Source organism: Astyanax mexicanus, chromosome 13 (assembly GCF_023375975.1).
Source record: "Astyanax mexicanus isolate ESR-SI-001 chromosome 13, AstMex3_surface, whole genome shotgun sequence".
Classification (NCBI taxonomy): domain Eukaryota; kingdom Metazoa; phylum Chordata; class Actinopteri; order Characiformes; family Acestrorhamphidae; genus Astyanax; species Astyanax mexicanus.
The window spans coordinates 31391438-31404585 of record NC_064420.1 but is presented as its reverse complement, the minus strand read 5'-3'; the positions used below and the strand labels follow the sequence as shown (position 1 = coordinate 31404585).

The following is a 13148-nucleotide window of genomic DNA, read 5'->3' as shown; positions in this document are numbered from 1 at the left end:
TGATTTGTTGTCTTCAAAAGGTATGAGTAATTTGTTATGCTATCCTTGTATTAATATATCAGTGGCAATTAATGGTCTTAAATTGACAATAATAAGATTTAGCTTTATGATTTATTCAATTATATAACGTCCACAACATATTGTTTCTGTGACAGGCCTAACAATATATATGTAATAGCATAGCTATTTAGCTAGATAGCACTAGAGCTAACATCTAAGCATACAGGCTCAGACGCATCCAACACATTTCTTTACTATTTGAGCTGGATTAAATTTATATTTTATAATATATCAATTATATATATTATAATTTATTAATATATAGTCACATTAACTCACCTCAACATTCCTTTTGCAGTCATTATGGTCGTATTGTATTCAAAGCAAAAAAGAAATCTGAAGTAGCTACTGCTGTGGACACTGATCACAAAAGCTAGCTATGCTAACTCATTATTCAACAGGCTATTTACCATTATTTATAGCTGTTTAGAGCATAGCTAACTAGCTAACTGGGCTAACATTTTACCAGCCAGACATGTTTGTGTATTTCTTAGTCATTTTCTGAGAAATTAGAGACTCAATTATCTACAGCTTTTTGCTGAACACAGTGGTCGGCTGCCTATTTTAGTCCTTTCTCGTTGTGTCTTGTTTTGTTCCAGGCAGATGTCACCTCACGCTGAAAAACTGAACAAAAGTCTTGACAAGGTGAAACAAACACTAAACTTGTGGCTGTTTTATACTTGAGGAAATGTCTAAAACATTTTACAGACATCCCTTTCAGAAACGAGCGCAATCTATATTACACTACTAATTTTACATGCTTATTTTTGCTGTGGTTGATATCTATATTAATGGACTGAAAGTTAACACAAAGTAAACACAAATTGTCCCCCATTGTTGTCAAAAATAATAGTGCTAAAAATTTAAATATGAAAAATGATATAAAATACAAAAAATAGGAAAATGGTGAACAGGGCTTTGACAACTTGTCAAGGTTATCGATTACAGAAAAATGCTGTTTTGCGTAACTTGCACTGACACATGGTTAATGACCTCAACACTGAAAACTGGGACTGTGTCTCAAACCGTACACTATCACACTAAAAAAAAGTGCTAAAAATAGTGCACAAACATTAGAAGTGTATTCATTTAGATGGTAAGTAACGTGTAGAACTGTGCATTTGGGCTACAGGCATGGATTTTTCTGGAGAGTGAAATGCAGCTAAAAACAAAATGCAAAATGTGAAGCTTGATAACCGTAACAATATAATGCTCTGTAAGCTTTGCAAACTGATACATGCTTATCACGGCAGTACACAGCTGAAGAACTGGATTGCAAACATATTTTGGTTAGTCGAAATATACTGCCTGGCCAAAAAAAAGTCGATCCCACATTTTTAATATTTCTTTGAACCACCTTTAGCTTGGATTGCAGCAAGCATTCGTTGTGGCATTGTTTCAATAAGCAATGTCACAAGATTTATTTCAATCCAGTGTTGCATTCATTTTTCACCAAGATCTTGCAGCATTGATGATGGTAGAGTCTGACCACTGCACAAAGCCTTCTCCAGCACATCCCAAAGATTCTCAATGAGGTTAAGGTCTGGACTCTGTGATGAATTCTCAATCCATGTGTGAAAATGATGATCTCATGCTCCCTAAATCACTCTTTCACAATTCCAGCCCCATGAATTCTGACATTGTCATTTTTAAATATGCCCTTGTCATCAGGGAAGACAAAATCCATTGATGGAATAACCTGGTCTATATTCAGTATATTCAGGTAGTCAGCTGACCTCATTCTTTCAGCACATACTGTTGCTGAACATAGACCTGACCAACTGCAGCATCAACCCCAGATCATTCGCTTAGTTAAATCCAGGTGGCAACTTTTTAATGGCCAGGCAGTGTAGAACACTGTGTACCTGTACTCAGATGTAATGACAATAAAAGCCTTTTTCTTGACTTGACTTGAGAAATATCAAGGTTACAATGGGAGACGCTAGGCTAACACTGCCAACAAACACTGGACTTGGAGTTCTCACCAATCTCACCTCAACAAATATATATGATTTGACCTGCCAGAAATTTAAGCATCACTACCCATAGAACAAACATTTTCATATTATATATGGAAATTGTTATGAAATAGCTTTTATGACTCCTCAGTGTTTGTATATTGTTTGCCGCTTTGGCAGCCGGGACCACCGCGAGCCCTGCACTTTGGGCACCACTGATCTGGAGGATTTGCAGAAGGCCTCTGAGAACTGTTTGACTTGCTCGTTGGCTGTTTTCCTCCAGCGAGTATTTTTCCCCCAGTGGTGGTTGAGGTTGGAGCTGGAAGCTGGTCGCTGGTGTACACAGAACGACTGTAAAAACCTCAAATTCCTCCAAATTCGAGTGGCTGTTTTTTTTTTGCATGTGAGAAACGGTGGGCAGCGCTTGTGTATTCCAGTTGGTGCGTTTGTGAGAAACGCTGGCCTAAAACAGCTCCTAGGGACCTGTAAGTATAGGTTTGAGGTATGGCGGTATAATTAGGCCTGCCTTGAAGCCAAGCACTGCTTTTTTATCACTTGGAAACTTGCCTCCAGTTTTTCTTTTTTATTTTTCTCCCCCACCCCTCCTCCTCCTCCTCCTCCTCCTCCTCCTTCTTCTTCATCATTTTGTTTGTGCGCAGTGGTGTGGTTTCCTGCCTTGGCTGTATGGTATGCGAATGGCAGTTTTCAGCCATAACCTAGGCTGCTTATTCTAGCGCCCTCTCCCCACCACAACCAGCAGGAAATCACCCCGGGGGAGGTGGTGGGGGGAGAGAGAGGGGGGAGACGACAAAGATGTAAAACCGTGGGTTTGTCTTTTAATGATTTTAACATCATACATTACAAGTCAAAAGGTACAATGTACTGTACAATAAGTAAATAGGTTTGTTGTAATGTCATCTCTTTGGATCAACCAATATACATATCTGTCACTTTACATTGCAGCAACTGATTGTAGGTGAGTCATGTCATTAAAAAAGTGGACTGTGTTTTTGTTACATTTGTTCTGTTATTTTTATTTATACAATTCTCCCTGTAGATGATATAATCCATGCTATATAAAATAGTGTAAGGCTGAATGAAAAATATTCCATTTTTGTTTTTCACCTTTTTTCGCCAGAGGTGGCAGTAATAAGCAAGTACTAAAAATAAGAGGACTATGTTGCTAAACAAGAATACATAAAGAGCTTGGAATGCAAGACTTGCGTTAAGCTAAAATACGACTATGAGCAGAGGACGCCTCAGACAGACGCCATCTGCATTCTCTCTATAAAGCGAAGAAAGCATTTCATTTTATTTTACTTTTAATTAATTCTAAAAAAAAAAAAATCAGATTGTTCTTTTTATTTTTTAAACTGTATATCAATTATCTTTAATAATTTCCCTTAATAGCTTAGTTAGGTGCCTACTTATATCGGGAGAAATAAGACAAGTGCATCCCTAGTAGGTACAATTTGAGATAAAGATTTTTTTCTTTTCTTTTTTCAATTACAAAAAGGATGTAGAGCTGGATGTGGTTCAATGGCAGAAAGGATGGGCTGGGTTTCAAATTACAGATTCATTTTCCCTTCTGAGTGTGCATATAGCTTGGGGGGCTTTTACAGGAAACAAAATTAAATGCTTCTTGAACTGAAAATCTTATTATTTTTATTCTTATTTTTTAAATTGAACATATAGGGGACATAAACATAATGAATGTGTTGTTTCTTTTACAATGAGAATGAGCAGATATGTGTTCTTTGTAGAGGGTGTGAACTTATTTACACTTAGAAAACACAGACGTAATCAAGTGCCATTTGTTTAGACAGTTCCACATTTTTTGCCATTTTGCATGTGTACACTGCCTCAACGGATTTGAAATGTAAAAACTTTGCCTAACTTGTTTATTTTTAAGTTTTAAGTGACTGTTTGAAGTCATCACCAAATCACCACTGCCTACACCATGCTTAACAGATGATGTGATATTGCATCAGATCAAAACCTTTACTTCTTTGTACTCAAATCTGTCTTTCTTTCATCTGTCCAAAGATTTTTTTCCAGCAGTGGACAGGCTATTGAGTCTTGATCTGTCCTTTCTGTTGCTGAATGTTACCAGTGCTTCGAGTTTTGAAGTAAAACAACCTTGTATTTTAATTTTCTATTGATAGTGGGTAAGCGACTACTTAAAAATTATGAGTTTCTTTGGTCTTACCAAATTGAAAACCTCTGGAATATAATCAAGAGGAAGATGGATGATTACAACCCATCAAACCAAACTGAACTGCTTGAATTTTTGCACCAGGAGTGGCATAACGTTATCCAAAAGCAGTGTGTAAGACTGGTGGAGGAGAACATGCCAAGATGCATGAAAACTGATTAAAAAACAGGGTTATTCCACCTAATATTGATTTCTAAACTCCTAAAACTTTATGAATATGAATTTGTTTTCTTTGCATTATTTGAAGTTTGAAAGCTCTGCATCTTTTATTTTAATTATTTTATTTTATTTTCATTTCTCATTTCAATATTTTTTTTAATAATTTATAATTTATAGAATAAAACAACAATGTTAATTTTACTCAAACATCGACCTATAAATAGCAAAATCAGAGAAACTGATTCAGAAACTGAAGTGGTTTCGTCATTTTTCCAGAGCTGTAATTTCTGTTATTTTGCTGATCAGTTTATCTTCAGAAAATAGACCAAATTTGGACATAGAACTGCTTTGCCTGTAAGATGCCTGACCCTGTCAATGTGTATGACTGACCCTTTAAGATTCCTAAACAGGTAATGCAACATTTCTGCTCAAACCCCTTGAATTAAAGAGAATGATGAAAAACTATGTCAATGTCTTAGGCAAAAGTTTAAGCACTTTTTGTCAAATATTTATATATGTTTGTTTACATCCTCTACTCAAAACAAACACAAAAAAACTACCCGTGATTTGCTTAATTTGACAAACTCCAAAAATACACCACGAAAAATTAAATGCACAATAATATTTCCTACATTTGTTTAATTCAGAAAATCAATAGGAATTGTGCTCTAGATGCTGGAGCATCACAGGTGACTAGAGAGGGCAGTTCTCCAGTTCTTTAAGGAGTTCACTTTGATGTAGGCTAAAGATTCTCAATGGGTGGGAGGCTCTCCTTTATGGGGGCACTGGAGCAAGACTGATATCAGGCTGAAAAAAGCCTCACCTTTTGAAGTCTTCTCTCAGACTGCAGCACAATGGGCTCCTGGACGTGAAATGAGATACAAATGCGGCTCTAGATGCCTCGAATAAGCCCGCCTGCCTGCCCGCCCGTCTGCCTGCCAGAAAAACTCAACTACCCATCACCATTTCTGCAATCATGCCAGACACCCAGCTCCACCCATCCAGGCAGCTATTATATAAAACTTAATTTAAACCAAAAGTTATTTTATGGGGGAGTTATTTGTGGGGGGAGTGGGGGGATTTTACTCTTTCCAGTAAAACCAGTCGAACCTGTCAAGCTGTGTAATATGGTGTTGATTGAAAACACTTCAGCCCTTGCTGGAACTGAATTCCTTCTCTTTCTTTTTCTTTCTGTTCTCCCACTATTTCTTCTTTTGTTTGCAGAAATTGCATTTTCCAGTCAGTTATTTTCCCCCCCGCTTCAGATTTTGTTGGACCGACTTTTTCAACAAAGCTTTTGAAGATAAGCTATGCACAAGCACATGTTACTCTACTTCTTTCTATTTCTGAATGTCCTGAAACGTGGAAGCGAAAGAGCTAAAGGGGGGCGAAGCAGAAAATATTAGTGAAAATCTATCAAAAAATACTGTTACTCTTTTGGAAGAGGAGGAAAAACAACAAAATACATAAAGATTAATAAATTCTACACATCAAACTAATGGCACATACATGTACAAGATCAAATACAAAAAAAAAATAATAATAAACAACATACAAACATAAAAGGCTGAACTTTTAAAAGAAAAAAAATACTCTTTTCAAAGGTTTAAAAGTGCTAGAATTTCAGATCAGCTCACAGAAAACCCGGGGAGGACAAACTCAAATGTTGCCAATAGCTTTTTCTCAATTCACGTTTGTTTCGTGGAAGAAATATATATATATATTTTTTTTATTCCCAAGGAATAAAAACTTAGGTCTATGACTTACAAAGCTGAAATGCTTCCACTGTGTTTACTCCCAATATGGATCATATTACTTTTTCTACTATTTTTTAAAAATGTAAAAAAGTGCCTCATTTTTTTCTTTGACAAACAAAAAATGGCCATAAAAATAAACAATACAAAATGAAATTCTACATTTTAAAAATGTAAATATTTTACATTTTGTTTAAGTTTGGAATACAACTATTCCATATCACACTATCCAAATAAGAATGTAGAATGGGAGACAAATGCAAACTCTCCAAAACTCCAAAAGCAACATATTTGGCTCTCGTTTTTCTCGTCATCAGTCCAGACCATACAAATTAAGCATTTTTTTATCTTTCTTACAGTATATGTAATTGATATGTTCTCAATATCTCTTTAGTCAGCAATTGTGCAAAAAGAAGTTTCTTCTCCCCAGGTTTTTGGTATGAAAAAAACAAAAACAAATAATAAACAAAAAAAAATCAAAAATAAAAATAAAATACAAATAAAAAGAAATGAGGTGATGCGTTGTGTTGTTTTGAGGTCCTGTTTCAACAAACAGAAAATAATATATCATATGACAACAAATGACTAGGCAATATCCCAGTCAAAAAAAAGTCCCATGCTTTGAATGTCAAAGACCAGGCTGGTGACGTATTTGTTCTGGATATTGTGTCTCTTAACAGACCCTTTCATTTAAAAAAAAGAAAAAGAAATCAAGAAAAAACTTTTATGAAATGTTCATCTGAATGGAAGAAGCAGCCGTATGAAGAGAACTAGACAGGTATGGACAAACAGTTCATGTGTGCATGTTTTCAGTTTTAAACATGTTTGCAGAAGTATTTCTATAGAGTGGTCTATGACTGTCGCCAACCATAGCACTAAAGCAGCATAGTAACTTTCCTTTCTTTTTTTTTTTTTCTATTTTCTATTTTCTTTTTGTTGGGTGGTCTCGCTTTTGAGTAATTGGGGTTGAGGGTATTATGATCCTTCTTTTTTTCTTCTATTTGGCCTCAGGTTATTGTTTAACATTTAAATATTACATGATATTAAGTTTACATTTACTACAAAGGTAGGGATGGACAAAAATCGAACAAAGATGCCACAGAAGAAATTAACATAAAAGACTCTGGAGTTGGAAAACGGATTGTTTTGCAACAAAAACGGAATTCCAAAATAGCGCTTATATATCTTATCAAGTTCTTTGTGTGGCTGTGTGTAGTGGACAGTTATTTGGTGTGTATTTGTGCAGACCATTTTTTGTGTGTCCATTTTTTCTAAGTATATTAAAAACATATGACGACTTTTTAAATGGTCTAAAAATGATAATATAATATACAAATCTTTTAAAAGTACGGTGATTGAGATTTTATATTTTATATTTCTTTTCTATTTTTTGAGAAAGTATTTCTGTTTGAAGAAAGCCTTTCAAACGTAATACCATGAGGCACGGCAAAGACTGTGCTCACATCTAACAGGTTTCAATGTGGAAATAGTGAAAGCGAAAGGATTTAAATCAAACTTGGGTCACATTACGATTAAGGGCCTTTCTACACATCACTCTAAATAATAAAGATGAGGGTAAGTTCATTCTACTTACTTGATTATTCTACTAATAGCCTATCATAAGTGGGTCAAAATACCGCCTTTGACTCTCGTACAGGAAAATGTATAAAACAAATAGGACAGGGATAGAGGGAAAGCTATACGGAAAGCAATTACTTCATCCTTTTTTTTATCAAGGTTACATGATTATGTAAACCTGTGAGACATTTTTAAATCCATCAGCAATTGTTTAATATATCTATCTAAATTACACTTTACTAAAATAAAAAGCAATTATAATATATATTTCTGATGTGGTATTTCGTACACTGCAAAAAAATACTTTTTTGAACTTTTTTTTTCGTCATTTCTTATTTTCTATTCACATATGTCAGGGTGATTATTACCATGTATCTCTCAATGTTAAAACAAAAACAAAAACAAAAGAGTCCTGCCTAAAATATTTGAGTCTAATAAAATATATTAGAATGAGGTGGGCAGGAACTGGAGGTAAGAAAGTGTGGCCATGGAGATATTAAAATTAGTGCTGGAAGGAAGGAGGAAAACCTGAAGTCCTAAAGAACCATAGATGTATATGTCAGATGTCTCCTTTTTGATGTGTTTGTTTTTTTTTTAGCTAAAAGCTGTCTCTGTTTAGGAAGCTTGGCTAAAGTTAAAGGTAAAATAGGTCAGAATGGGGTGGGTCAGTGGGTCACCCGAAGTGGTAACCTGAAGAGGTCAAGTGCCTTCAGCTGTAAACAAAGTGCTTCTTTCGGGTATTGTTGTAAACCTACGAGATTTTTATACTATTGGGTTTCTCTACCCTTAGTTTTTGCTAATGGTCACAGTGTATAAGAAGCAAGAGCATTGAACTGTGCAGCTTCATTTTTTCTCCTTTCTCCTCCTTCTTTCTTTTATATTTCACACTTTGCCTACATCTTGCTTAAGCACGAAAGCAATGCGTATTCCTCAGTCAATACTTCTTTTTTAGGAGAAACGTACATAGGAGTGAAAACTGGGTTTTTAAAAACAACAAAAACACACGTCTACATGGATGACCTGCTTATGCTTACACATTATGAATTCAATTGCATATAATGGAAAAAGAAAAATCTGTGCCTTTGGCACAACTGAAAAGGGGGAATTTTAGGTAATGAATGACCTATTCATTTGGCTGTGTACGCTGAGAGAATTTCTGATTCAATATCAGCTCCATTCCTTCACTAATTTTTTTTCCACTCCTGGCTGCAAAAGACGGTTTTAGTTCAAGGGCAAGCGACTATTACCTGACTTTTTTACGCTTAAAATAGAGACAAAATAGCAAGTTAGGTCTCACATTTGGAAGAGCAAAAACAACAAAACTTACTCACTTCAAACTATATTTTCTAGTCTTAAAAGACATTACTTTTTCTACATTAATTTTTGATTTTTATCCTACTCATATTATTACTTTATAAAGTATGCAGTACCACGCCTTAAGGCCTGCTGATGCTGCCTCCTAACTAGAAAATGGTGAGGGGAAGAAAAGGGGCTGGGGGATGAGGTTTAACTAAAGTACAGACAAAAGCCTAAATAAAAGCTTCTCATTTCCTATGCTTTTCTGTTTTTCCTTTTTTTCTGAAATAAAGGATTCCCTCCAGGCTCATACGAAAGCTTTTGTGCGCTTCAATTAAGGCTTCTATGTGTTCAAGTGTTTTCTGTTTTTTTTTTTTTACCCCACCCCTAGGGGGAGCCCGAAAGCTCCTCTGCCCTGAGCCGCCTTACGACTGATGATTGAGTCTGCAGCAGGTCAGGGTGGGGAGGGAGCCTCATTGAAAGGCCTGGTGGAAGCGAGGCAGGGTGGTCGTGCTGAGGCTGGAGCTAAACACTGGCGGAAGTGGGTGCAGGGGTCCTAGACCCCCGCCGGAGCCCGGTTGCTCCTGAGGTTGAGGTTGCAAAGAGGTAAGAGGCACTGCGGCTGTCGCTGTGGCAGCGTGCGGGTCGGTGACGTGCGAGGACGCTGACGACGATGAGGAAGAAGTGGAGGAGGCAGTGGAGGAGGTGGAATACCCCATCACCAGGCCTCCTGAACTCATGGGGGCGTTGTAGGGAGGCAGGTTGAGTGGAAAGAAGCCCAGCAGGTGTGAGAAGTCCATGTTAGCAGCACAGAGGGATTCAGCAATGACTGCAGGGCTCTTAGAGAGGAGCGGGTCCCCACACAGCTCGTCCGTCAGAGAATGCGGAGGCTCCATACCGTCCTTGTTCGGCGAGGCAGCTGAGTGAGGGTCAGCTGAGGGTGGAGCTGGAACTGGCAAGCCACTCTGAAGATCCATAAAGAAACTCTCCAGCTCCACTTTCAAGGGCTTTTCCAGCAGGTATGAGGTAGATCCGAGCTGGTACTTGGGTTGCGGCTGCGGGTGTGGGTGCGGGTGTGGGTGCGGGTGCTGTTGCTGCGATGGCTGGGGCTGCAAAGGAGGCTGCTGTTGGTGCTGTGGAGGTGGTGAGGGGTGGTGATGGTGTGGATGGTGGTGGTGATGATGCGAATGGTGGTGATGGTGGTGCAAGGTTGAAGGAGGCTCCATGGGGCATCCCATACCCATAGCAGCAGACAATGATCCTGGAACCAAAGACGGGTGGTGACCCATCCCTGGGTTGGACATGGCCGGGAGGTGGTGAGGAGTGTACATGCCCATTGGGAAAGGGGTGCCACTGCGGAAAGGCTTGGTCATCATTGAGTCCTTGTTCGGGCCCATACCACACATTATAGGACTGAGCTCTTCCTTCACGGCACAAGGTGGAGAACCAGTCCCGAGCAAGCCCAACATATCCGGAGGTTCTGTCTTGATCTTAAGCAGCTCTTGAGAGTGGCTCTTCTTAACGTGCCGCGTGAGGTGGTCCTTCCTTCCAAAGCGCTGGGCACAGTACTGGCACAAGAAATCTTTGCGGCCTGTGTGGACTACCATGTGCCGGCGAACATCCTTGCGGGTGTAGAAGCGGCGGTCGCAGTGGTCGCAAGGGTGTTTCTTCTCCTTGGTGCCGCCCGAAGATTTGCCAGAGTGGCTCTTGAGGTGTTCCAGGAGGGCAGGAGTGCTCTCGTAGCTCTGAAGACAAACCTTGCAGGTCAGGTCGCCCGCTGTGGCAGAGTGCATGGCCACGTGGCGCTTATAACCTAACTTTGTGTTATAGTGCTTGCCACACTCCTCACACTTGAAGGCCTCTTTGTTGGGGTCGTGAGTTTGCAGGTGGTTCTTCAGATGATCTTTACGGTGGAACATCTTTTCACAGAATGAGCACTGATGGGTCTTCTGCGGAGAGTGTGTGGCCATATGCCTGCAACAAAGGTGGAGGGAGACAAGCTGTTATTATGTGGAATTTAGACCACTGACAAATTTGCTTTCAGGTTTGGGACTATGTATCTGATAGACTTGCAGTAGTCCCACTTTGATATAATTAGTAGCTCAACATGAGGAGTAACCAAAATTAGTGTCCCATGTAAGCGAAAGAGTGCTGCACTGAACTGCAGGATATGCAGGTTGGGCTTCCTGCATTGAATGTAGGTGTGATTTCTGAATGTGGAATTACTTGTCTGTTCACACAGACGATTTGAACCTGTCAATAACAACTACTGCACTGTCCACTGTGGGTGGTACTGTCTTTTATGGTATATTCTCAGTACACGTGACATTGTGGTTTAAGGAATGTTAACTCCATGTACAACTTTGGAAATGGAATTTCCCATCAGTCAACCACTGTAATTTATGTTGCCTTGCCTTATATAGGATAGGATTTCTGGCAGTGGCTTGAAAATATCATGGCACACCACACTGCACAGTAGAATAGCGCCTGATGGCAGAGTGCGGACCTACCTGTAGAGCTTATATTTGGAGCTGAAGGCCTTGGGGCAGTGGGGCTGAGAACAGTGGAAAGGTTTCTCTCCCGCGTGACAGAATGCGTGGAGTCGGAGCTTCTCCTGCGAACTGAAGAGGGCGCCGCACACCAAACACTCGTTCCCACTTACACTCTCCTCCTTCTCCGCCTCCTTCTCTAGCTCGTGCTCTCTCTCTCTCTCCGTCCTCACTTGAGCTGGACCTCCAAAGAATTTGGTGGTGGCTCGTCGTTCCTCGTCCTCCGGCGTCAGTGCGGTAATGTGGCGGTGGGCATCGGCGGCAGCTGCTGCCATGGCAGCCCTAGGGTGCCGTTGCCATTGAAACTCGGCCGTGGCTGCCCTGCCTTCCAGGCCCTGCTTGGATTCCGCCTGGGGGTGGGGTTTAAGAGGGTGTGTACGTAGGGTGGGGCTTATTCGTCGTTTCTTAAATCTGTAACATAAGAACATAAAATAAGAACTCAGACAGTCAAAGCTGTACTGTAATCAAAAACTACAACAGGATTAACTGTAGGAAACACAACCAATGTTTAACATTAGTACTTACCTTTCTTATTGTTTGGAACCTGTTACAAAGAAATGGCACTGCTTTCCTTCTCTCACCCAGTCCCAACTGCCGTGGGTGGGGCTGAGTAGGTACTAGTACGGCTCATTTTGTTTTCCCTGCAAGAAAATAAAAACAAAAATTTTAGAGATATATCATGTATATCCGTATATCATGTTATAAACAATATATCTGCAATTACATATATTTGGCAACCAAAATAATTGTCTGAATATGGCAAAGAAAAATAAATTTATTTAACCTATTTCTAGGTTTTCTCTAATGTTTGATTTTTTTTTGCAGCGGCGGTATACATTTAACTATACATTTAAGTTATAAAATGTATTAAATAGTGGTATTGTTATTCAGATTTGGCTAAATGTTTATTTTTGGTCTGGCTTTTGCAGGAAGCTACACAAATGCATGGAAACTGTAGTTCTTTACAATTCATACCAATTTTAGTAAAAGCAAAACAAACTTGCTTTCAAATTTCCAAATAAATAAAAAATAATGTATGAAATGTAAACTTGTTTGAAAACTGATTGTCTGATTACTGATCCAGTAAGTGCTCAAAGTCAAATGAGGACTATATTATAAAATGAGACATGAATTTTGTCAATGAACTATTTTTTTTTCTCTTCAGTCACAGTTTACATTTCACCATAACAAGTAGGACTCCAGAGAATTGAACTTGTGTGCTTGTGTGTACATGTATGCCACTGTTATGAAACAGGATAAGGGCTTCTGTAATCTTACAGACAACACAAGAACAGAAACAGCCTTCAGCACTGGCAGACTGTTTAAGCTATATATAATTTTTAAACTCCTTTACCAAAACTTACACATCACAACACACGTGCAACACTAAGTGACATTTATACATTGTGTCAAAGTCTGGAACTCAATACAGTGACCTTTGTAATAATGTTTTCGTTAACCCTTAAAGAGGTGTGTAGCTACTATGTCCGTTTTACAATGACCACGAAACAAGTAAAAAAAGTCAACATTGCGTTTTCTTGTGATCCAACAAGACTGTATTTAAATAATTTTAATTTTC

General features: G+C 38.8%; 1 protein-coding gene across 1 annotated transcript in view; it reads right to left on the bottom strand.

Annotated features, from left to right (window-relative positions):
- Nucleotides 1-2834: 2834 nt before the first annotated feature.
- The window catches only part of plagl2 (pleiomorphic adenoma gene-like 2), a 70217-nt gene continuing 59903 nt past the window's right edge, over nt 2835-13148 (bottom strand). Inside the window, exons 2-4 of the mRNA XM_007250775.4 lie at nt 12095-12210; nt 11531-11980; nt 2835-10994 (exon numbers count right to left, since the gene is read on the bottom strand). Of these exons, the coding sequence (XP_007250837.3) occupies nt 9494-10994; nt 11531-11844 (1815 nt within the window). The 5' untranslated portion in view covers nt 11845-11980; nt 12095-12210 and the 3' untranslated portion in view covers nt 2835-9493. The remainder of the gene's footprint in view (nt 10995-11530; nt 11981-12094; nt 12211-13148) is intronic.